Source organism: Rhinoderma darwinii, chromosome 11 (genome assembly GCF_050947455.1).
Source record: "Rhinoderma darwinii isolate aRhiDar2 chromosome 11, aRhiDar2.hap1, whole genome shotgun sequence".
NCBI lineage: Eukaryota > Metazoa > Chordata > Amphibia > Anura > Rhinodermatidae > Rhinoderma > Rhinoderma darwinii.
The window spans coordinates 75,967,666-75,994,753 of NC_134697.1; the positions used below are offsets into that span (position 1 = coordinate 75,967,666).

The 27,088-nt window shown below is 44.4% G+C and overlaps 1 protein-coding gene across 4 annotated transcripts in view; it reads right to left on the reverse strand.

The window, feature by feature from the left end:
* Positions 1-22,734, reverse strand: part of OGDHL (oxoglutarate dehydrogenase L) — a 118,672-nt gene extending 95,938 nt beyond the window's left edge. For 2 of the 4 annotated variants that reach the window (XM_075841749.1, XM_075841752.1), the window contains exons 1-2: positions 22,653-22,734; positions 202-424 (exon numbers count right to left, since the gene is read on the reverse strand). In XM_075841749.1, the coding sequence (XP_075697864.1) occupies positions 202-402 (201 nt within the window). In that variant the 5' untranslated portion in view covers positions 403-424; positions 22,653-22,734. Of the gene's footprint in view, positions 1-201; positions 425-8,472; positions 8,625-17,024; positions 17,092-22,652 lie in introns of all 4 variants that reach the window. The other 2 variants (XM_075841750.1, XM_075841751.1) reach the window with 2 other exon arrangements.
* Positions 22,735-27,088: the final 4,354 nt, after the last annotated feature.

Genomic DNA, 27,088 nt, shown 5'->3' on the forward strand with positions numbered 1-27,088 from the left:
GCGCCTATTATGGTGACTTTTTTTTTATTATGGGGAACACCACAATGGAACATCAGTGTTAAACACCATTTTTTTCTCATTGTTGTTTTTGCAAGAAAACCTTAGATGAATACAAGAAGTTGATGATAATGAGGGGTTATTATCTATTCCATGCTTTGCTTGTCCACTATTTGGAAAGAGAACCCCTGGCAGTAAACGTACCTTGTGCACACTTGTTGGACTCTCCAGCCACGCATAATACATCTCTTCCACGTAGCTGGAGTTGATTCCACTTAAGAATGGCTCTTTGGCGCCAGATGAATATACATAGCAACTTTGTATTAACGTATTTGAGGTGACTTTCTGTTTTACCAGCAAGCCCATGCAACATGGTTTAATCCTGACAGCAAGAGTCCTAATCATCTTCTTTCATTTAGTGATTTACCTAAAAAAAACAAAAACAATTCTTATATTAAATATACAGTAACTGTAAGGGCATATATATATTTTTTTAAGATTCAAAAACATAATTATTATTTTCCTTTGGATTATGGCCCTGTTCACACTGAGTTTTTTTACACTTTTTTGCAGCAGAAGCAAATGCTGCAAAAAACTGCCAAAATTGCCTCCTATTGGTTTCAATGGGAGGTGGAGGCGTTTTTTTTTCACACGAGCGGAAATAAATGCTCGCGGGACAAAGAAACGACATGCCCTATCTTGAGGCTCTTTCCACCTCAAAAACCCCATTGAAATCAATGGGAGACTGAAGAAAACATCATGAACGACTGACGCGTTTTTTGACTTGTTTTATGGCAAAAAACACTCGCAGCTTTTTCCTCTGCCTGTTGAGTTAAAAAAAACGCCGCAAAATCTGCGTCAAGAAACACCTGTGCCTGCAAAAAACTCAGTGTGAACAGGGCCTATAGATTTATTACTGCCACACAGTGCTGTGGCCACTGCTTCATTTACCACCCATCCCTTGGAAACGCATCCAGTTTTTGTTTTTTCCTGCTTGCCTTCAAAAAGCAATAACTTTTTTATTTTTCCATAGACATAGCCATATGAGGGGTTGTTTTTGCAGAATGAGTTGTAGTTTGTAATGGCACCATTTAATTGTATTTTAGGTTTCATTATATATATATATATATATTCTTTATTTAAAACAAAAGGTGGTTACAAAGAGAGAGGATATCAACCTGCATTAATAAAGCATTAAAAACAGTATGATACAGTCGTGAATATGAAACAATAAACCAATATCACATGTATCAATAGAATCACAACTAGGCAACAGGCCAGCAGCCCTTCCCCTTCAACCACCAGCATTTTTCAAACAACAGAATTGAAAATAGAAGAAAATATGACAACAAAGGCAGAGGGAGGAGAGAAGAGAGAATGTTAATTAGAAAAGAACACGTGATGGGGAAGGAGGGAACGGGAAGGAGGAATCCGCCACACGTAGTCCACTGTCTATGAGTCACCCAGAAGTTACGGTACTCTGCAGAAATCTGAAATTCTATCCACTAGTACCAAGTCTTGTAAAAACGATTGTGACCGTAATTAATAAAAGTTGTCCGATTTTCCTTAGTCAAAAGGTCATCAACTTTGGACATACGAATAACCAGAGTCATCGTCTCCCAAAATGGGGGCCGCTTTCTTCAGAATTACATCTCCAGCAAGGGGTAGGAATATCTGGAAATAAAGTGGGTAGGGACTAGATATCACCAGGATAGCGGTTTATACTTAGCCTCCTGACAACTGGAGCGACTAGAGGCCTTAGGAGTGTGCCTTCCATACCAGGCAGGGGCTGAGATCTGTCGTAGCATTGATTGTAAAATATTTTTCAAGGGTCTGCTTCAAGTTCTGAAGGACCAGAGGATCAGTCAGAAAAGAATCATTGAGCTTCCAGTTCCATTGGCGAAGCAGGGCAATTGGGATAGAGATTTCTAATGTGATTAGGGCATGGTCAGAAAAAGTGATACTATCTATCACAGCCAAGCTCACTAAGGGGAGGTCTCTGTGCCGGAGGAAGAAATAGTCCAGCCTAGAATACATGTCATGAGCCGAGAAATAAAAGGAGAAGTCTACATCTGATGGGTGTATTAAGCGTCAGGAATCAGTTAGTTGGTGTTTATTTAGTGTACGTCTAATCTTACGTAACCAGGACTCCCTTGTGGAGGACACACCCGTAGAAACATCAACTGTGGGATCAAGTGCTACACTGAAGTCACCCCCCAAAACCAAGACACCCTCAGCAAACTCGTCGAGAACGTCCAAAAATTGGGCTAAAGCTCATCTCTGATTAGAATTAGGTAGGTAGGTAAAAGGTACATGATTCTGTGCGGCCCTTCACAAGTAACATACATCAATTACTGTGAGACTACAGCAATTCCCATGGGATAGAGGCTACGTGCAAGCGATGTCTCTTAAGCAGAATCGTTAGGATAGATTGTTTCTCTGTGCTATGTAAGCTCTTAACATTTCAGAGAACCTATCAGCAATTCAGTTTGCGTCGGAGGCGGTGGCATGACAGAGACTGATCCCTCAGATAATGGAGAAGGGAAAAAAAAATAAAAAACCCGCTCTAAAAAACACACACAAGTTCCCTGTAAAGGGAAGTGTCGTGTGTGTGTGTGCGTGTGCGCGTGTGTATAGCACGCTCATGGGTCGGCAGGTGACGTCACATCACCGCGCCGACCCATGTTAGTGTTAGCCACTCGCTCCCTGCTACGAGCGTATCGGAAGGGTTGAAATAGCCCTGCGTCAGTACGCTCAGGAGCTGGGTCCTGCCACCATACCACCAACGTTACCTCCAGCTGGGACCTGCCTGCCTCTCTCCACCAATGCCGGCTCACCTCTCCAGTTGGGCACCACTCCACCAACAACCTGCCTCCTGCTCCGGCTCCTGCCTCCTGTCCTCTGCCTCCTGCCGCCTGTCTCAACGACACGCTAAGTATCAAGTGTAGTCACAGCAACACTTAACCATCTCTCTCCCTTTCTCCCCTTGCTGCCCCTGAGTTAACCCTTGCTGACCCGGAGTCCCTAGTTAACCCTTGCTGACCCGGAGTTCCCACCCGACATTACCTGCATTTCCCCCCAGATAACTCTTTCCCACCTGCCTGCACATTACCTACACCCCTGTTCCCATTGTTAACCCTTTACCAGAGTATCCCATTGTTAACCCTTTACCTGATTAACCCTTAGTGTACAGGGACAGGTATATTTAGGAGGGAGTGGTACAGAAATAACGAGCATGAATGTATTGTAACGTAACTTATATGTATGTTTAGGCAAGTGGGTGGTGGTATAGATTAGGATTGTGTTACCGTGTTTGTACTATACTGTGATTATTTACTGTGTTTGGTGTATTTTATATCTAAGAGTTATTACTGTGTGTTAATAAATATTACCCTTATTTACTTATAAATCGTAGTCCCTTACTTAGTAGCAAAAGCAATTAGATTGACGTTCGTATAAGAAAGAGATAGGGGAGCTAGGCATAACCCTAGTGACCCTGCTTATAAAGGAGGAAGCAATAGTGGGCGACGTTAGCAGGTGAACCCTGCTACTACTTCACCCTCTTTTACATCCCCAATACACCCGCTTTGAACAACTCACAAAACCGGAGACATTCAGAGTGGGTGCTAACGGAAAAACTGGTACTTGGCACTGACTAACCAATACCAGCGATTAGCGAGGCAGGACTGGGCGATGAGCATTACAGGCTGCTGTCTAGAAGCCATTACAGCGCTATCATGATAGTTGTAGAAATGGTGAGCTGTTGACGCGGCGCCATACTATTACGCTGCTATTCACTAACTACCTTCCTACCGCGACCTAATAGTACGGCGGAAAGCAGATTTGTAGGTTTACTTTTCCAAAATACCTGTGAGTGCTCTTCCCTATAGAACATGTTAGCTTATGTGCTTCCTGCTTGTAGTATCAGCTTATGAATAGTAACTAGTATTGAAACCTACTTTTGGATCTTTATATCTTTAACCCCTTTAGGACACAGCCAGTTTTGGCCTTGTGGACAGACATGTGTCACTTTATGTGATAGTAACTTTGGAATGCTTTTACCTCTCCAAGCGATTCTGATAACGTTTTCTCGTGACATATTGTACTTTATGTTAGTGAAAAAATTTAGTGGATAAATTCAATATTTATTTGTGAAAAACACCAAAATTTAGGGAAAGTTTTAAAAAATTAGCATTTTTCGCAACTTAAATGTTGCTTGTAAAACAGATAGTACTACCACACAAAATCGTAGTTAACATTTCCCATATGTCTACTTAAGTCATTTTTCTAGGCTTAGAACTTTAGCAGCAATATCTCACATTTTCAATAAAATTTCAAAAGGCTATTTTTTCAGGGATGAGTTCAGTTCTGAAGTGGTTTTGAGGGCCTTATATATTAGAAAGTCCCCATAAATCCCCCATTTTAAAAACTTCACCCCTCAAAAGTATTCCAAACCGCATTCAGTTTCATAACACTTTAGGCGTTTCACAGGAAATAAAGCAAAATAGAGGTGAAATATACAAATTATTTATTTTGCCGAAATTCATGTGTAATACAATTTTTCCTGTAAAACAGAAGGTTTTACCAGAAAAACACAACTTAATATTTATAGCCCAGATTTTGCAGTTTTTAGAAATATCCCACATGTGGCCCTAGTGTGTTAATTTACTGAAGAACAGGCCTCAGAAGCAAAGGAGCACCTAGAGGATTTTGGGGCCTCCTTTTTTGTTTACAATATATTTTAGGCACCATGTCAGGTTTGAAGAGGTCTTGTGGTGCCAAAACACTGGAAATCCCCCAAAAGTGACCTCATTTTGGAAACTACACCCCTCAAGGAATTCATCTAGGGGTATAGTTAGCATTTTGACCCCACAGGTTTTAGGCTAAATTTATTGGAATTAGTCTGTGAAAATTAAAATCTACTTTTGTTCTGAAAAAACGTAAATGTTTTTAATTTTTACAAGGAATAAAGAAGAAAAATCACCCTAAAATGTATAAGGCATCTTCTCCCAATTACGGCATTACCCCATATGTGGTAATAAACTGCTGTATGGACCCACGGCAGGGTTCAGAAGGGACAGAGCGCCATTTGGATTTTGGAGCGCAGATTTTGCTTGAATGGCCATTTCTCGTTTGCAATGCCCTGGAGGGTTCAAAACAGTGGAAACATCTCAAAAGTGACCCTATTTAGAAAACTATACCCCTCAAGGAACTTATCTAAGGGACGAGCTGTAGATTTTATTGGTAGCATTTTTTGGTACATACAATTGTTTGATCACTTTTTATTACAATTTGCTAAGGTGACCAAAAAACAGCAATTTGGGCATTTTAAATTCTTTACTTCTAACGGCGTTCACCGTGCGCTATAAATTACATTTTACTTTATTCTGCGGGTCGATACGATTACGGCAATACCATATGTATATAGCTTTTTCATGTTTTGTGGTGTTTGCGCAATAAAATCACTTTTTTATAAAATAGTTAATTTTTTGTGTCACCATATTCTGAGGGCCGTAACTATTTTATTTTTCAGTCCAGAAAGCTGTGAGGGCTTGTTTTTTGCAGGACGGGCTGTATTTTTTTTGGTACTATTTGCGTAAATGTGACTTTTTATTCTATATTTTGGGAGTGCTGACCAAAAAAAATTGTGATTCTGGCATTGTTTTTTTTTTTGTGGTGTTCACCGTGTGGGAAACAAAACAGTTTTAGGGTATGTGCACACACACTAATTACGTCCGTAATTTACGGACGTATTTCGGCCGCAAGTTCCGGACCGAACTCAGTGCAGGGAGCCGGGCTCCTAGCATCATAGTTATACACGATGCTAGGAGTCCCTGCCTCGCTGCCGGACAACTGTCCCGTACTGTAATCATGTTTTCAGTACGTGACAGTTGTCCTGCAGCGAGGCAGGGACTCCTAGCATCGTACATAAGTATGATGCTAGGAGCCCGGCTCCCTGCACTGAGTTCAGTCCGGTACTTGCGGCCGAAATACGTCCGGCAATTACGGACGTAATTAGTGTGTGTGCACATACCCTTATAGTTTCGGTCGTTACCAACGTGGCAATACCTACATCTGTACTTTTTTATTTCATTTTTTTTCCTATAATGAAAGCCTTATTATAAGTAGTGTTTGTTTTTTTAACTTCTAACTTTTATTTTCCAATTTTATAAACCATTTTTGTGAATTTTTTTTATTTTTATTTTTTACTTGTCACACTTACTCTTTGACCTGCAGCACTGATCACTGCTAGAATACATTACACTACCTTCGTAGTATAATGTATTCCAACTGTCAGTGTGACGTCAGTCACTCTGACAGTAAGCCTATGAGGATCAGCCATAGGCTTGTATACATGGCAGACTTGGAGGCCGTTGTCTGGCTTCCAGTTACCATGACAACCATCGGCAACCCCCACGATTGCATCACCGCATTTAAGGGGTTAATTGCCAAAATCAGCGGCGATGAACAGCTGATTGGCAACAGTGTTGGGGACAGCTGACCTCCCAGGTAACGATGGACACTATCGCTGACAGTGTGCATCGGGAATGACTCTGTGACTTCCTGGCACTAAAACAGGAAGCCTATCAGGACCAGCCAGAGGCTGGTCGTTATAGGCTTCCGTACATCACAGACCCGGAGGCCATTGTTTGGCCTCCAGTTGCCATGCCAACCATTGGCAAACCCCGCAATTTCATCGTGAGGGCTGATGATGTGCTACAAATCCCTAAAATGCGGCCATCACAACCGCAGGACCTCTGGCTGGCAACAGTGGAGTGTCAGCTGTCGAGGACAGCTGACCTCCTAGTTGCCTGTTACCAGAGGCAGTGCTACATAGAAGTACTCCTAGTACAAAGGAGTACAAAGATGGTGGACCTGGGGGCCTTCATCAGGCCCCCACGGCTGCCATGCCAACCAGTGGCACCCCTCGATCACGGCGCAGGGGGGTGTTGGAATGTTACAGGGGGTTGCCCCCCTGTTTTCAGTTATTTAAATGTAGCGGTCGCTATTGACCGTGGCATTTAATGGGTTAAACGAGCGGGATCGTGCTCGAGCTGGATCTTGCTCTCATCCTATGGAGCGGGCTCAGCCTGTGAGCCCGCTCCATACTACCCAACCTGACGTGCGCCGTATATATACGGCGGATGTCGGGAAGGGGTTAGAGGCTATGGAAGCCTTTGTGCATGAAAAATCAATATACATGCATGTTACCAAGTCCCTGCTGAAAACAAAGTTGCACTTCTGTTTTATGCATCGAGATTTCCTTTTTTTGCCTTCAGAAGCTGTCATAACCAGTTTGCAACCTTTTCTCCATTCAAACCTTCTCTAGGGGTGTTCCCCGACACCGGTCACATGTCCTCTTCTCTGGCTGTGTGAATTTCTCATGCACGAGCACAGCTTCCTCTCTGCTGCTTCTGAGGCTGACACAGCGTGCCTATGTATTACGCATCCCCCCTCTGAGCTTCTGCTCACAATCTTCTCCCTACACTGTAGCTCTTTGCTGACCCAGGGGACATGTTTCATGGCACATGCCCATCTATCTCTGGTTGGAAGAGATCGCTGGGCATGCACTGTAGTCCTCAGTGAAAAGGAGAAAGTGGCTGCTGACTGAAGGGGAAGCGTTCCCATCAGCACAGCACACACGCAGATGTCACACTAAATGCTTGTACAGGAGTCTACAAAGGAGGAGATGCTGAGTTTGCGGTCAGGGAGCTGACTGACGGATCAGAGAGAGAACAGAATACAGCAGCCGGGTATATACTGAAAGACAGGCAGAGAAGACAAACGGTAGACAATATTTAAATCAAGACCAATTAGAATGTGCTTTATTTTGCAAAAAAATATGCAATGCAATTTAAAAAAAATAAAAAATAAATGTGCAAAGGTGTTTATAGCCTTTCATTTGGTCACCGGACACAGCTTTGATGAGCACAAAGACTAGAAGTGAATACTAGAAGAAAGCAGACAAAAGAAACATGAAAACAAGAAGCAGTCTAGACAGAGACAATACAAAAAAGATAATGTGAGGTGACAGCCAGACATACGACTCTGTTAGCAACAAAAAAGCGTGAAGGCCGAAGACCACCCGATTTCTGCTACTTTCTGTAGCTCCAGTCACAATAAATGCACGGCACAGTGCCTTAAAAGCACTTCTGCCTGTCCTATATAATCACGACTGTGTGGGGGAAAGAGTTCATCTAAACTAGGACATAATTGTACTTCACGCAGATGGAGCCAAAGGCTTTCAAAAATAATATGAATCTTTGTGGTATATGAAAGTCATGGACATGCATGCGAGACTGCAGAACCTGTAAAGGACCCGCATGGATCACTGCAGAACTACAAGGATAGGTCCCTTTAACGTATGGTTCTATCAGCTATCTGCCAACCCCCTCTGTAAATGCAACTACCATGGGTGGCCTCACTTTTCAAAACTGACCCTTTGGTTTCCTTGAAATCTAGTTGTACACATACCCTTTCAAGTATACGGGTGACCATGGAATGCATGGTCTCGCCAAGTCCACCAACGCAGGAGCTGCTTACTGCAGTGCCTCATCTACCTAGAAAAGAGAGTCTGGATGATGGGGTCTGGGGTAGGGGACTGCCCTCCTCTGTGTCCATTTGCCCTAACAAGTCATAAGAAAAGGAGTTGTTCAGATAGGACTTTGCTTAGGATTAAAAACAAAACATTTACTTGCCAAAAACATCCTACCCTAAATTGCAAAAGGTGGTAAGCAGTTGAATAACAAGCTCGACCTCTGCAGGGAATTCATAAAAGGTGTCTGAAGGTTTCACCAATTCGTCCCTTTTTTGAACATGGACATGCCGAATTCATAACGGTCTTGGGTTACACATGATCTTTTAGCTGCCAGATCTTTTATTATGATTTGTTTGAAAAACCCTATTCCCCCTACCTTCCAGGATTTTATTACACGGGTTAATCACTCTATGGAATATTTGTTTACCCTATTGTTAATGAAAATTGCTCCACAGAACTTTTGTTTCCGTGAAAAAAAAAACGAAACCTTAACAAACGGAGACAAACGTAAAGCAACTGATACAAAAGAATTACCATTGAAATCAACGGAAATTCTAACGGAACCATTGCTATCTGTTTAATCTTTCAATCCCCTCTTCCTCTGACGGAAGAGAGGTAAACGTATACTAACGATAGTGTGAACTTAGCCTGACATGTAAGGCCAAGCTTGCACTTTCCCGCATACAGCAAATATGCATTTGACATTTTTTTTTTATAGATTGTGCAGCGATTGTTCCTGAACTGGTCTCTACAGCATTTGGTTACTGGCTCCTAACTTTTGGTGCTGCCTAGTTTACCTGGAAAAGATTTCCCCATGCCCGTTTTAGAAAGAAAGAAAAAAAAAAAAAAAAAAACACCATAGCCCAGCTCACTCAAAATACTGAAAATACTGACTGCTCCGGAGTTCTAAATCTGCTAGCTCTACAGTGATGTATTCCTCTCCCTGTATAACTAGGTAGCTCCACATGAGAAGGCTTATGGACCTTTACTAACAATGATATGCTCCTTTGATTGCCAAATTGTAAAAACAAGGCTATAAAATGATGCTTCTACTTCGCACATGACCCATCCGCAGTAATTAAACGTCTCTGATTTATATATGTAACAGCACTGCCAAAATATCCATTTTCATATTTTAATTCCATTAAACAATTTTCTGGCAATGTTTTCAATTTCTCAGCAATAATGTTCCAAAATAAAATGACACATTCATTATGATAAAAAATAGCCGCTCAACCCACCGTACAGCAAAACTTAATGTGATTTCATTAACTAAGTGGAGCCAAGAGATGGCTCAGGTAGGTCCAAACAAATTTATTTGCTTTTAGAACAAACGGAAACCGAGTGAATGTGCCATCTTTTCAAGGCCATTCAGCAATGCCAGGAGAGTCAGCGCAGCGTTTACCAGACAATTTCAGAGCACTTCATGCTTCCCTCTGCTGACAAGCTTTATGAAGATGCGGATTTCATTTTCCAGCAGGACTTGGCACCTGCAAACACTGCCAAAAGTACCAATACCTGGTGTAATAACCACAGTATCACTGTGCCTGATTGGCCAGCAAACTCGCCGACCTAAACCCCATAGAGAATCTATGGGGTATTGTCAAGAGGAAGATGAGAGACACCAGACCCAACAATGCAGACGAGCTGAAGGCCGCTATCAAAGCAACCTGGGCTTCCATAACACCTCAGCAGTGCCACAGGCTGATCGCCTCCATGCCACGCCGCATTGATAACACCTCAGCAGTGCCACAGGCTGATCGCCCCCATGCCACGCCGCGTTGATAACACCTCAGCAGTGCCACAGGCTGATCGCCCCCATGCCACGCCGCATTGATAACACCTCAGCAGTGTCACAGGCTGATCACCTCCATGCCACGCCGCGTTGATAACACCTCAGCAGTGCCACAGGCTGATCGCCCCCATGCCACGCCGCATTGATAACACCTCAGCAGTGTCACAGGCTGATCGCCTCCATGCCACGCCACATTGATAACACCTCAGCAGTGCCATACGCTGATCGCCTCCATGCCACGTCGCATTGATAACACCTCAGCAGTGTCACAGGCTGATCGCCTCCATGCCACGCCGCATTGATAACACCTCAGCAGTGCCATACGCTGATCGCCTCCATGCCACGCCGCATTGATAACATCTCAGCAGTGCCACAGGCTGATCGCCCCCATGCCACGCCGTATTGAGGGCAGATACTGTACAGACATTTCAGTAGCCAACATTTCGGTATTAAAAATAATTTTTGAATTTGGGCTTATATAATATTCTAATTTTCGGAGACACTAAATGTTGGGTTTTCATTAACTGTTACACCTCATGCACACGACCGAGTGTGCCGTCCGCTAAAGTGAATGGGTCCATGAAGACTATCGGGTGCCACTCGGATGCTGTCAAAAACAGCCCGAGAGGCACAACGGTCGTGTGCAAGAGACCTTAGGCATAATCTTCAACCTTAAAAGTAAAAAAATGCTGGAAATAGATCACTCTGTGTGTAATGAATCCATATAACGTATGAGTTTCACTTTTTGAATTGAATTACACAAATAGTAACACTTGATACTAGAAAGTCAGTTAACAAAAAACTGTTTGTACTTATTCAAAGACCCACTAGTAGACCTGACCGGGTGCTTACAAAAGATAAATAACATTGGATCACAAAACAGCCAATGGGCCACTGTAACTGAAGACCGTCTGTTTCACTTATCACCAAAGAATGGATACTCAATGCATCACTGAAAAGATGCAACTAAGATTCTACACCTGTTAGTTAGCAGAAATACCACAGTCCTTTTGTAAAACAAATGGAAACACATTCATTCAGACGGGCCAATGATGGGCCAAACGAGCATTCATATGAGTACATCGGCCAACGATCAGCTGATGAAGGGGCAACCACTAGTTCGTCGGCTGATCATATAATTTATGCAGCACAAAAGGTTACCGTTGTCAGGGGCACATCTCCCTGTGTAAACCGGGAGATGTGCTGCCGACATGATGGAAATGCATGGGGATGAGCGATCGTAGTAACGATCGCTCATCCCCATATATATTACTGATCATAGCTCCTTGTGAAAGGAGCAAACGAGCACCGATCAACAAGCTGTCTCGTTGATCGGTGCTCGTTTTTACAGCCAAAATTGGCTGGTGTAAAAAGACCCTTAGTCTAAACGAGGGATTCAAGAAAAAAATAATTCTAATAAAGAGCCCCAAATCCGGTTTCCATTCATACAGCCATAAAAGTTAAATTCTAAAATTCTGTCTGCCTAAAGCCTCCCCTAGGGGGAGCAGTGGCGCTTCCAGCATACGAATATTTCAGTACAACGGGAGCTGTATAAATCCATCTTCAGAAATATCCCCCTAGAGGTGGCCGTCGAGTTCAAAATCCCCCAAAAAGTTAAAGTGTCAAATTTTTCCTGCGGAATGGCTGCGTTTTTGCAGCTGGCCGCCTGTGATCATGTTTCCTCCCATGCGACTGCTACCAATCACAGGCTGCAGGGTCACATGGGATGACCCATCATCACAGGAGGCCAGCTGCAAAGAGATCAGCTGGGGGGTAGGGACACTTCGCAACAGGAGCCTTAAGTATTTTTTTTCCCCATCCCCTCAGCAAATCCGGCCGATAATCTGCACCAAATTAAAAACGATTGGTGGCGACTTTTATCAGGAATTCCGGACCTGTGTGCAGGGGGCATAAAGAGAAGCCTATTACATTATGAAGTTCACCGTCAAAATAAATAAAATAATTGACTGGATTGCACAGTTTCACGTGGCGTGGCCTAAGCCTGGAAGAGAGCAAACGTGTCTCTAGTGTTCGTCCACAGGATACCGGATCTTAAGGCATCCTGCATCAAATAACGCAACTCGCCGGGAATTCCAGATAGGAAGCGGATGTTCCCTTAGAGTGTCCCCCTGATAGGATCACTTGCCCGCTGCCTCACCTGCCGGAACCATCCCATTTTGAATAGCTGCAAAACCGGAGACCTGGTGGAGAAGCCCGTGGCTGCCATCTTAGATATTCAGTGATCCTTCAAAGAGAAGCACCATCTTCCTCCATAGCCACAAAGATATACAGTGGCTACACAAGAATGAAGGGGCTATTAACCCAGCGACCAGTGGCAGCTGGTTTTTGGTGAGTCCACCATATCACTACCCTCCATTATTGATGGACGCTATATATATGTGAATAAGGGAATCACTGATGATTTACAGGGGATTCTGTGGGGAGCCTGGGCTCATTTCCAGACCCATATTCTGCTGGGAATAGGTCATACTTTAAGCTAATGGCTAACGGCCTTCCAATATTATGCCACATCCACTGACCCTTTACATCATCACAGGATTGCAGTAGTGAGAAACACAGCTCCAATTTTTCTGAACTCCATCTTGGGGTCTATAAATACTGTTGCACATGTAAGGGTCATTGACCCAATTTTTCTAGGACTGCACAAGCCAATGGTTCATTTTAAAACCTGGTGAAGGTGGTGGAGATGATCTAAATGACTGCTAAGTTACATAGTGACGGTGTCGTGCTCTTCGGATTTCTTAATACTGGCTATCACGACTTGCTTAGAAATATCATTTAGAAATGGATACGATTTTTTAGGAAGAGGTCTCCTGCTTGTCCATAAGGCCCAAATAAACGGTTACCATTATCAGCAGCAACGTCTGAAGTAGCCGAGACCTTAGAGGCTGACAGCATTGGAGGGGAGGAACAGGCTGCACCTATTTCGTCCATCCAGCTATCTCAGAAAGCTATGCAAAAAATGATTGAAAGTGCTCTCAAACCGGTCTTGAAGGAGTCGATAGAAATTAAACGAGATGTCACATTGGGAGTCATGTGGCACAATTTGAGGAAGACCAAGCTTCACTGCTAACTTTTGGGGATTCCACCGCTATGGCATCTGCCAATCCCATCTTAAAAGCCTCCTCACATATATTAAAGATCAAGATAATAGAGGAAGGAGGAACAATTTATCTTTGAAGGGTAGAAAGAGATTATCCTCCCAGCATCTGTTCTGGATACAATCCATGATATATTAAGACCATTACTAAGGGCCCTTTTACACCGCCCAAATATCAGGCAAGCGAGCCTACACAGAACGCTCATTGCCGATAATTGCAAACGCTCGTTCATCGGCTGATTGTATCCTTTTAAATGCCCAAAATATTATCGTTGTCGCGCTGCCGACATAACAAAAAAGTCTCTGAAGCCAAGGGCCGTGTAAATGAGTGCCAAACAAGACAGCTGGTTGATCGGCGCTCGTTTGCTCCTTTCACAAGGAGCGAGTATGGGGACGAGCGCTTGTTACTTCCATAGCTCGTCCCCAGACTCGCTCCTTGTGAGAGGAGCAAACGAGCGCCGATCAACCAGCTGTCTTGTTTGGCACTCATTTCCACAGCCCACGGCCCCTTGGCTTCAGAGACTCTAGCTGAACTAACAACTCAGAGAGAGAAGCTAAAACATTTATTGAACTCGAAAGCAGCTCGAGCGTACCTATATAGCCATCAAAAAATGTATCTGCATGGAAATAAGGGATCTAGACTTGTCCTCCTACTGAACATGCTAGATACCTTGGATATGCTTTTCTACACATCAGGCTTCACCAAACAGTCCCTGGAAGCTCATATGTTAATACTCCCCAAAGAGGTAAAGGTCAAATCTCAATGCAGCCGTTACTATTCTGCAGCTAAACGTGGACATAAGGCTGTAGGCCAAGCTTTTGGCTAATAAACTGAAACCTCTCCTTCGTGGCTTGATTCATGCTGAACAGTTGGGTTCATAACTAAGGACTTATTCAGACGAGCATCTCAGTTTTGTGTCCGCAAAAAAACGGACCAAATTTCATGCATTTCTTGTTCGTGTGACATCTGTGTGCTTTCCGCATGGCATCCGTTTTTCACGTCAGTGTTTCTCCTCTGCAAGCACTTCCTGGTTTCATCTTTTTTTTCCCTCGTCATTTCTTTAGCAATGTCGTCCATGTGATGTCCGAGTTTTTCACGCATCCATTGCCTTTAATTGGCGACATGGTTCGCAAAAACGGACCAGAACAGAACATGCAGTGAGATTCACACAGCAGGCACACGCTGCGTGAAAAAAAACCCACACGTGTGAAAAGCCCTATTGAATTGCATGGGTCAGTGCGCTGTCAGGTATTTCAACGGACAGAACGCAGATGTGAAATACACTCGTCTTAATAAAGCCTAATAGTGAAGGTAAAGACAACACCTTAAGCCCTTATTCACACGACAGGGTATCCCGGCCGTGTGATGGACGTTCATAAAACGACCGTCGCACGGCCGCAGTAGGAACAATAGACCCCTAATAGGGCAATTCATACGATTTAAAAAAAAATGGGACATGCCCTATTTTCGGCCGTTATCCCGGCCCCCATAGAAGTCTATGGGGCCGGGTAATACACAGCCATCACTTAAATGTGCTCCAAGTGACAACCATGTCTTCCATCGCTCGTGCTCTCTCCTCCCCACAGTGCAAAGGTATGTGTTTTGCTCCCTGTAGGAGCTTCGGCAACGCTGTGGCCGGGGATTGGGGATTGCGCTCCAGAAGAAGTCCCTGACTTCACTGTGTCCATAAATGGACACAGTGAAGTCAGGGACTTCTGAAGCGGAATCCCCAGCGATGTGACCGGGGTTTCCGCTCCAGAAGAAATCCCTGGCTTCACTGTCCATATATGGACACAGTGACGTCAGCGACTTCTGAAGCGATGTGGCCGGGGATTCCGCTCCAGGAGAAGTCCCTGACTTCACTTTGTCCATATATGGACAGTGACGTCAGGCACTTCTGAAGCAGAATCCCAGACTCTGTGGCCGGTGTCTGCGCTCCAGGAGAAGTCCCTGACTTCACTGTCCATATATGGACATTGACGTCCGGGACTACTCCTGGAACGGTGGCGCTATCTACAGACAGGTAGGGGGGGTGCCACCTACGGGGGGGCTGTGTGGCCACTACCTACGGGGGGGCTGTGTGGCCACTACCTACAGGGGGGGGGGCTGTGTGGCCACTACCTACGGGGGGGCTGTGTGGCCACTACCTACGGATGCAAAACGGATGCAAACCGGCCGGGAAAAACGGCCGATTTTATCGGCCAACATTCGGACCCTGTCGTGTGAATTAGGACTCATGCACACTTCCATCACCGTTTTATCGGCCATTTTTGACGGATCCGTGTGTCCGTTTTTGTTTCCGTGTGCACTCCGTTTCCGTTCCGTTTTACACGGACGTTGTGCTTCCGTTTATAAAATGGAAGGTAAACTTCATTTGAACTTGTCACATGTCCCAGGGAAAACCCATAGAAAGGTTACAAGAAGTTTTTGGTGCTGTTTTCTGCAGCTTTCAGAGCATAGAGAACAGTTTGAGATTACTCTGCTTGGCTTGCTTTGGTGTTTTTCGATTTTTGGAGTGAAATGTTTGAATTTACTTACATATTTTGTGATGCTGCGCACTAGTTCCCTGCTGCCATCTGTGCGTCAAAAGCTCCTTGGCTAGTTCCTCCCACGTGGCGTCCTTTTTATAGCAGTCGTGGTAGCATTCTGCCTGCGTATCCCACAGTTCTGGGTGATCATGCACCAATGCTATGAGTCTCTCCACATCCATCTTCAGGAATGAATGTGTACTGTAGTCTGAGTCTGTGAACTTTGGCTCACCCAGCCGTTGCTATGGCAACGGATCCGTCAAAAACGGACGGCACACGGAAGCCTTCCGTGGGCCATCCGTTTTTTTGACTGACCCATTGACTTCTATGGGCCACACGGTCCCTGAATCACTGACCAAAGTAGGACATGCTCTACTTTTGACGGAACGGATCCGTTTAAATAACTGAAGTGTGCATGGGCCCATTGAAATGAATGGGTTCAGGGTGCTATCAGTGACAAAAACGGATAGCACCCTGAAGGAAAAGACTGAAGTGGGCATGAAGCCTAAGGCCTAAGAGTCTTAACCACTTAATCTAGTTTGCCCGGTCTAAGAGATTGCCTTTGGCCTTGCTATCAACAGATGCAGAAAACGCCTCTAACCAAGTACACTGGATGTTTAGGACTATGGCTATAGAAAAGTTTGGGATACCAAACCCCATTATAGAACAAATGATGGCCAAACACATGCCCTTCTGCTAGCATTAGGGACTACAGAACCTCTCAGCCCATTTTAGAATTTCCAACTATTCTTAAAATGTTGATCATACCTAGGTCACTTATCTCTTGCAGACTCTGCTTATATATTTATCACAAACCTTTTTCCATAGGCTGAGAAGGAAGCTCTTGAATGATATTTGAAGGAATACAGGACATAGAATAACATACTCGACTTTCACTAGGCCTTTACGTTTGGGAAGCATTGGCTTCACAGACCTAGCGGCTTATCATCAGGCTATACAGAGTTATTGACTGGCATAGAGCCACAACTCAAACTTTTTACAGATGTGGTCTACAACCATTGTTTTATGGCCCCATCACTCACCATTGACGTAGGTCGGTGACTTACTGGGTCTGTGTAATTCTTTAAATAGCTTCCCCTGCAGGCAAAGCTAAAAGAGAAAACCATTGGAGATATTTTGAAAGACACGGCATTCCCAATCCTGGATCAATTATGTTCCACAAGCTTTCATTAAATAATGTTTTTACTTCTTCTCAGCTATAACGTAACTTTAAACAATTGACTAAACCGTAGTCTTGCTTGAGAGCTCTCATGGGGTATGACCAAATGATTACACATCGCCTACTCCCAAGGTCACATCTAAACTTTACAATTTGAGGGTATGTTCACACGCAGTGACGCAATGAAAAACAGCTCCAAAAACATTCCAAGAAGTGACATACACTTCTTTTTCGTGGGAACAGAACACCGTAAAACCCATAGAAAGCAATGGGCCGATGTTTGTAGGCGTAATAAAGCAGTTTTTTCAGGCGTAAAATGCCCAAATTAGGTCTGAAAACACTGCGTGTGAACATACCCAAACTCTCAGAATACGGACAGGCCATTGTCTTATATCAATGCTTGGATCTGGATGTGATGCTTCGGCTTCGTTCACATTTGCGATGGGAATCTGTTCGTGGGTTCCATCTGACCTTTCGTTCAGGGGACCACATGAACGGAATCCAAACTGAAACAAACGGAAACCATAGGTTTCGGTTTGCATCACCAATGATTTCAATGGCGACGGATCCGGTACAAATGGTTTCAAAACTGCGCTATTCATTCCCGTCAAAAGGATGGAACCCTTAAACAATGGTGACAAACGGAAACCATTTGCACTGGATCAGTCACCATTGAAACAACGGTGGTGCAAATGGAAACCTATGGTTTTCGTTTGTTTCAGTTTGGATTCCGTGCATGGTTACCCTGACGGAAAGGTCCGACGGAACCTATGAACGGAGTCCCGACGCAGATGTGAACGAACCTTACTCCTTTAGGAACTAAGCAGATTAATAAACATTGTTGTGACCCTTCTAGATACATTAATTTAAAAGAAACCAGATATAAGCTTACAAGAATATGGTACATAACACCAGTGCCCTTAAATAAAATTGACAACTCTGTTCCTCGAACTTGTTGTATATACCCCTTGGATATTGTTTTTGAGCCTAATTCCCCCCACCCATATCTCATTTAATAAACCTTTATAGTTGCAGTTGGTCCTAGCTGCGAAATCTAGGATCTCTCCCTACTGGCGTAGTACGGACACTCGGTCAATTCATTGGGTGCAGAAGGTAGCTCAACTTTCCAGACTTGAGAAAATATGCTATTGAGAGTTGAAAAACAGCAGTAAAAAAAAAAAAAAAAATAGAAATCTAGAGCCCCCGAACGCTTTTTATCCAGGATCAGAGTTCTGTGAACAAGATAGGCTGAGAGTCTCCCATGCATGAATTCTCTTTCATGTATAATAATGCCCCTGACCAAATGCATGCTGTTTACTATTATTATAACCTTCCGCAGGGCAATTAAATCGAAAAATAATCAAAATCGAATTTCATTGCAATTAATCGAAGTCATCTTACGAATTTTGGTTTTATCCATTATTTTTCCCCAGTTTAAACTGTATCTGCATCTTCAGGACGCAGATACGGTTGAATCCAATGGTAGAGCAGGGAATCGTAAGGTCCCTGCTCTACCATTCACTATGTATCTCTGGACACGAGGCAGTGACGTCATCGCGCCTGTCTGCGCCGTGCCGCACAGACCAGAGGAGCAGAGGGATCCGCAACTCGTCATTGAAACGAGGGTTAGGGGAGTATATATATTATTATTTTTATCAGGCACTATTGGGGGCATTATACAGCATGGGGGCAGCTGGGGGGGGGGGACGACTTTATACTGTGTGGGGTGCATATATGAGGGCAGTTATGGGGGCATTATACTGTGTGAGGGCAGCTATAGGGTTATACTGCGTGAAAGTCAGTTATAGGGGCAAAATACTATGTAGAGGCAGCTATGGGGCAATATAATGTGGGGAGCACTATGGGGGCAATATACCATGTGGGGGCAGCGTCTGGGTATATTATATACAGTCGTATAGAGCAGGCTCAGGGGATAGTTATTAATTCAATGGTGTAGCATGCAAATAGGGGTGTGGCATGCATAAAGGGGTGTGGCTTAAATAATCATTCAATAATCGTAAATCGAGGTTACATGTTCAATTAATCGTGATTTTTGTTTTAGGTCATAATTGCCAAGCCCTATTATAACCCCTCTTTTTATGGTTATTCCCTTGGTGGTAACTCAGTAGGACAATTGTAAAAGTTTCTTGAATAGTTCAGTCTGATATGGACTTAATTGATTCTCCAACAAACTTCTCATAGAATGGATTACTTGTATTCTATTGTTGGATTCTTTGCATAGACACTGTATACGAGACTGTTTATGAAATGTATCATTATTGGTAAGCACATACTGTAGAAGATGTACAATATGCAGTGCAGAAGATCTAATACAGAGTAAAATGTAACAAGACACATCCAAGCACACTTACTAACACTGGTGAACTTCTTCGGTCACATGGAGTAGGTTAGATAGCAATGACCTCTTATTCTGTTACACAAGAAAAATGGTAATAGCGCAGTGAGACTTCCCCATGCTGACATACCATGTTCGACTGTCCCCGAACTGGATATCAACATATCGGATACTTTTGTTTGCCAGGAGAAGTGCCTGGCAGGAGCTGGTCTCCTAATAGAAATACATGTGAATGCTCGGTCACCAGTGAGTGTTTGCAAAAAAGGTTTGGGGGAGATGGCAATAAACCGACAGCAATTTTAAAGGATCCGAAAATGACCTATTGTTTAAAATCACGTTTTTTATGTTGAAGATATTTAAGGCTTTTTGGTGATTTTTTTTATTTTCTATGTTATCTATATTAAAAATAATCTTAAAGTCTTGCCGTTTTTACTCAGGCCATTGAGCCTCACAAAACACTGAGGCTTCATGCACATGAACGTGCTTTTGCAGCCGCAATTCCCCCGAAAATCCACGGGAGAATTGCGGCCCCATTCATTCCTATGGGGCCATTCACACGATCGTGGTCATCACGGTCCGTGCATGGCCCAGGAGCCTGGACCGCAGAAAGAACAGGCAAGTCTTATTACAGCCATGTTCTGCGGTCCGGGCTCATTGGAAATAATGGCCTCGGCCATGTGCACGGCCCGCGATTTGCGGGCGGCTCACGGTTGTCACTCCGTGGCCGGCCGACCCGAAAATCACGGCCGTGCACATGGCTACGGTCGTGTGCATGAGGCCTGACACTTCCTGTTCTGTAGAGATCATATCTCAGAAGTCATCTCATTATTATAACAAGCAGGATTACAATGAAAGGTAACACCTCTATCTACAGCCCTGGCCAAAAGTTGAGACTGACACAAATGTTGGTTTTCACAAAGTTTTCTGCTTCAGTTTTTATAGTGGCAATTTGCACTAACGCTAGATTGTTATGAAGAGTGATCAGATGAATTGCAATTTATTGGCAAGTTATTCCTATAAATAGTCCGTCACAAATTAGAAGGGAACAGCCTATGGCTCCCAAATAGACAGGATATAAACCAAAATCGAACAAAAGGAGCATATAGACTAGAATATATATATATATATATATTGTATCAAAAAGATGTTTGTTTATTAATTTAAGCAACAACAAAAGATAAAAACACAAATATTTAATGTATTACAAGTGGCAGCGGGAACCGTGAAAGGTAGAATGGGGTTTAGGGAGCCCCATTCTAGAGATAGGTGCTGGTCATCACGTAAAAAGTACTTGCAGACAACGCACGCTTGGCCGGTACACCACTGGATCTCCAGCGCTCCTTTTTCCTACTAGGTCTGTCCTCTGCAGCAGATGGCAGACACTGCATACGACCATGTGCACACAGTGGAATAGCTGGGAATTTTCAAATAAAGTACAGTACAATTTACAAAACCCTATAAACACGGTGGGAAAAATGTAGGCAGATTTGAACATTTGCAGCATGCGGTGTCGCATATTTTTTTGTATTGATGCCAATTTAACCCATTAAAAGGCACAGGGTATCATTTATAGCTAAATCTGCAACACTGGGATTTTTACGCAGATTTCGGGCCATCTCTACAGAAGAAAACTTGTCAAAAAGATGTCACTTTCCTTAGTCCACCCAGGAGACTGCGAACATCAATAACACATCAATGCAGGCAGTGTAGTCTGACCTGTCCCACTATGGCCTAGTATTAGATTTGTGTGATAAGAATGCTTGCAGATTTTAGTATTATTTGTATAAGGGTGTATTCACACAGTGCCGTTTTGGTGCAATTTTTATGTGCAGTTTTTGAAGCCATAAAGCAGGAATTGATAAAAAAAATAAATAGAGCAGTAGATTTGTTTCTATATAATTGCCCTCCTTCTACAATCCCATTCCGGTTATGGCTTTATAAACTGCACTGTGTGAATAAGGCCTAAATATAAAATGTGAGGGCTAACAACTATTCAGTTCCTGCCATTAAATTTAAATTCTTTCTACGACACACACACACATATATATATATATATAAAACTGTTAAATAAAATATAAATGACCCTATAAGGGCTCACGGTCCGCACAATCTCGGAGTTGTTGGGTGCGGTTATTCGCCATTTATAGTAATCTATGGGGTTCTACTGAACCCCCGTACGCCTCATACAGAAAACGAAAGAAATAAACGTGCCTTGTTCCATTGGACGCCACATAACGGGGGCACCCCCCCCCCCACAAGCGTCCTAGAAGAGATCAGCGCTGTAATATGCCATTGTACCCTACAGTGAAATGCAGCGTGCCCAGGACTCCATGATACAGGGCGCTGGGTCTCTACCTCCATGGCAGCTCTCCAGCCAGTAAATATTCCTGACCGTGTGCAGCATTAGAGAACGTTGACGCTGTGATTTCCAATACACAATAGATAAAATGTATGAAATTAAATGGCCAGAAAAGTGGTGGAACGTGCATATGGAAAACGATGCGAGCGCCATGTTTAGTGTCGGTCAGCAGCAAGAATATGAGAAAAGTCGCATTAGGAGGGCGTGACCAGGCAACCAGTGATGGTCGCGACAACGTGCTGGCATAGATGTGCGCCATGCGGCGGCGTACCAAGTCAGTCAATTTGGCTCTGATGACGGGATCAGTAAAGGTACGCCATTCTGTAGCAGAGTCCAGCAGCCATCACATGCCATGCGGAGTACTGCAGCCCTCAGGCCCAGGTGTGACCAGAACCTCTGCACCGACCACCATGTCTATCGGCACCGACATACACCTGCTTCTATCCCACACAACTAACGTGAAAAACGGCTTCTACACAACTATGGATTATAGCTCAGACACAGCAATGGTTAACCAGCCCTAGTACATCACTTGTGGAAGAACCCCCTCCTCTCCCCACAACCAAGAGTAACCAACACATCACCCCCCCCCCCCCCCCAACCCCAACGTGACTGACAATCATCTCCGTGCAGCACAGTAACCGTGCGGACGAGTGAAGGATGCGGCTGACAGGGTCACGGACTAAAAACACTGGGATTACAGGGTCATACACTAACACTGGGATGACAGGGTCTCCCGGAGCGCCCTGATATACATTTCCGGGTGACACGGTTACCTGAGGGCGGCACACGTGATAACACAGCCAGAATCTCGGTGGAACGCTCCGTATTGCAGCCTTAGTGACGTCACAAAGACGGGCGCTCTGCGTAAAGCACTGGAGGGAGGGGCGGTCGTAGAGGGGGCGGAGCCTGCGTACATAGAAGACGTATACCGCTGTCCTTGGTGCTGAAGTGTTCAGACTGTGGGCGGCGGCCAGTTAAAGGGGCGCTAAGCATAAAGCGTGTGTGTCCCCTATATGTACTGTAAAGAAGTCGTCTATTGTTCCCTGTATGCAGCCATAGGCATGGGATGACTGTAGATGAGAGGTAGGAAATCCAAAACCTTCCTGCCCCGCATCATTGCTTTGCTCTATGCAGATATGGGATGTAAATACGGATAACTTCTGATCGTGTTTACACAACATATATAAAATAAAAGCTACAAAGTATCAACATGTTTCACACAATAATTGAAGAGTATTTATGGCTTAAAAATAAATAAATAAATCGATAGATTCGTTTTTCCAGGCTCGTCAGCATCTAATCTGTGTATGTATACAGCTAGACAACTGTCTAATATACTTTGTGATTCCTCCGATCTTGCTGTCAGTGAATGGAAATATTTTTATTTACACTTTGTGTGTGTAAAAAATTGTAAAATAGACAAATTATCAAATTCAACTATTTTTCAAACTACATAGAGAAAATGTAATAGAATATCTATTTGTGTAAGGTATTGTCCAACGTTTATTTATGATATGTACCGTGGTCTAAGGGCAATTAGGTCAGGGCGAGAGTGACAGACATGGCTGTCTGGGAGGTTATTAGGGTTTTTCTCATAGTTCATTAGCATTAATTTTTTTTTACATTTTTTTATTTTGTTAAATGTACATTACATATAACAGGAGCAGCATCAGGGATGTGTTGGGTATGCTCTGTCACATCAAGTGAACACCAGGACCAGTACAGACAGCAGCACTGCTGCTTCCCCTATTGTATGCACAGCGCTTATGTTATGGAATCACTAGTTGACCAATTCCCAGAGCGAAAGTTGATGGAATTGCTATGTAAGCGATTCCCCAAAGGCAGCTGGAGACTGTCTGGAACAAGCATGCAAGCAAATCTCTCACAACTCTGATCAGCAGAGTCTAAGGCTACTCCATGGTCTTAACCAGAGCCCACCGCAAGGCAGGTTGAATTTGGCTGCATAGAACCCAGGTTGCTTTAACAGAATTCGGTGTAGGACAAGAGGTGCAGTGCAGGCAATACCAGAACAGATAACAAGACAGCCAGAGGGTAAACAGAAAGTCCAAATCACAAAGCTAGAAGATATCAGGAAGTGCAGAGGCCAAAACCAGCCGGGAGCAGAATGTCCAAATCAGTAAGCAAGGGGTAAATCCAGAGACAAGCCGAGGTCCAGGTCCAAAAGTCCAAATAGTCAAAGGTACAGGGTATAATCAGGAGCTTGATCAAACACATGCAAACAAGGAGAATTACAAGCAAGGAAGACAGAACTAACCCAGATTTAAATACTCCACCCTTCAATCTGATAGGAAGAAAGACAAAGAAGTGGGCAGTGGCGTAACTACCGCTATAGCAGCCGTAGTGACTGCTACGGGGCCCGCGGCATGAGGGGGCCCGTGTCGCCCGCCGGCACGGGCCCCCACCATGGCCGGAGGCTCCGCTAGCAGCCGCTATGGCTGCTACAGCGGGACGCCACTGAACACTACGGCAGAGCAGGGAGGTATCTCCCCGCTCTGCCTTTAAGCAAAAGACATGTATCCCCTATCCACAGGATATCCACAGGATAGGGGATACATGTGTGATCGCTGGCAGCGATAGGGAGAATGGGGGACTGAAAGTCCCCTGAAGTTCTCCATCACAAACCTCGGACTTCCGGGGTCTGTGTCGGCAGCTCCGTAGAAATGAATGGAGCGCCGGTCGTGCTTGTGCGCATGCGTGACCAGCGCTCCTTTCATTTTTTTGAGCTGCGCAGACACCGGAAGTCAGAGGTTAGTAATGGAGAACTTCAGGGGACTTTCAGTTCCCCGTTCTCCTTATCGCTGCCAGCGATCACACATGTATCCCTTGTCCTGTGGAGAGGGGATGCATGTTATTTGTAGGACACACTATAGGTCGCATTTTTTTTTGTGGGGGGGGGGCTGTATGGCTTTCCCTGCAGGGGGGGCGCTGTATGGCGTTCCCTGTAGGCGGGGTGCTGTATGGCGTTCCCTGCAGGGGGGGTGCTGTATGGCGTTCCCTGCAGGGGGGCGCTGTATGGCGTTCCCTACAGGGGGGGGCGCTGTATGGCGTTCCCTGCAGGGGGGGGGGCGCTTTATGGCGTTCCCTGCAGGGGGGGCGCTGTATGGCGTTCCCTGCAGGGGGGACTGTATGGCGTTATCTACAGAGGGGGACTGTATGGCGTTATTTACAGTGGGGGCTGTATGGCGTTAGCGCCATACAGCCCCCCCTGTAGATAACGCCATACATTCCCCCTTTAGATAACGCCATACAGTCCCCCTGTAGATAACGCCACACAGTCCCCCCTTTAGATAACGCCACACAGTCCCCCCTGTAGATAACGCCACACAGTCCCCCGTGTAGATAACGCTATACAGTCCCCCTCTGTAGATAACGCCATACAGTCCCTCTCTATAGATAACGCCATACAGCCCCCCCTGTAGATAACGCCATACAGTCCCCCTCTGTAGATAACGCCATACAGTCCCCCTGTAGATAACGCCATACAGTCCCCCTGTAGATAACGCCATACAGTCCCCCTCTGTAGATAACGCCATACAGTCCCCCTCTGTAGATAACGCCATACAGTCCCCCCTGTAAATAACGCCATAAAGTCTACAGGGGGGCTGTATGGCGTTATCTACAGGGGGGACTGTATGGCGTTATCTACAGGGGGGCTGTAAAAAAGGCACTATCTACAAGGGGGGGGGGTTGTGTGACACCCAGGGGAGGGGGGCCCCAGTCAAAAGTTTGCTATGGGGCCCAGTCTTTCCTAGTTACGCCCCTGGAAGTGGGATAGGCTCTGCAACTAAAACCAGAGCCGCCCAGAAGCTAAACTAGTGGTCATGGTAATCTTAAAGCGACTGACATTTCCTAACAGCTTATTGGGCAAAATGCATACAGTGATCCAGAAGGCAGAACTGGTAGAAATGTTTCCGCCTTCTCTATGGGGTGTATAGCTGTCAGTTAGCTGTGCTTCCAACTCGCAGCTCTCCGTGCAGCCACTATTCTAATGTTCCATATTTTTACAGTCCTTAAGAATAAGGTTACTTAATGGTCATCCATAATACAGCAAGTGGTCATTAGGGGGTTAATGATTATTAGTGCAAGAGTAGCTTTAAGATTTGTTCACACCTATCACACCGCTACCATATAGAACATGACAAAAAAGCATCATATAAATTGTGCTTTTTGTAGATTTTTACATGTTAATATAAAGTTTTGATGTGGGTTGGTATTTCTCCACACACTTAAAAAATACCTCCTCAACACCAGGCATAGGGCATTCCATGGTTTGCAATGACAGCAGCCCAAGACCACACTGTTCAGTTCTAGTGTGTGAATGAGACTTTCTAAAATTCCATTCACACACAGATAACATCGGCCTGCTACAGTAAAGAAAAAAAAGACATATGAAACTGGTTTCACTGAAGCCTTAAATTTGTCTGTAACACATTCTTTACATGGTAGCTGCGAGCTCTGAAGGCGAGCGTGTGGTTGATGAGTTGACGACTGCTTGCAGTTGCAGTTCTGACACGCTTGTTTATACACCATCACCCATGAAATAGATGTTTTCATTTTTATGCAAATAGCTTCTAGAGGGAATACATAAAATAAGCAAACTCCAAATGTCAGTGGGTCTACACATTTGCCTAATAAAGTAGGACAAAATTTGCACTTCAAATATAGAATGTCATATACAGCACGAGCAGATCGTTCTCTCAACCCCAAAAGATATCTTTTTTTAATTTCAAATTTATCTTTCATTACATTCGCCAATATCATCTACTTCAGATCTAGTGTAAGTAATGGACATGCATAACTAGCAATATAATCTTATTGGATTTGGTAGCATTCTGATAACTACATGAAGGGCTATAGAGAAGTTTAAATTACCCTGCAGATCCTTCAGCAGAATACATAGTGTGGTTTATGGCAGCCAATATTTTGTAAATTAAAGAGGTATTCCAGTCTAAAGCCTATTTCACCTATCCTCTGGATAGGTGATAAATGCTAGATCAGTGGGGGATCCAACTACTGGGACCCCCGCTAATTGCCAGAACCAGGGAACCGGTCCTCCATTCCCACCAGCCGCAGGATGTTGGCTTGGAGGAGATTGAATGGAGTGGTGGCCGGGCATGTGCCCTGCCACTCCATTCAAAGTCTATGGCACTGATGGAAACAGCCGAACACAGCGCTAGAATACCCCTTC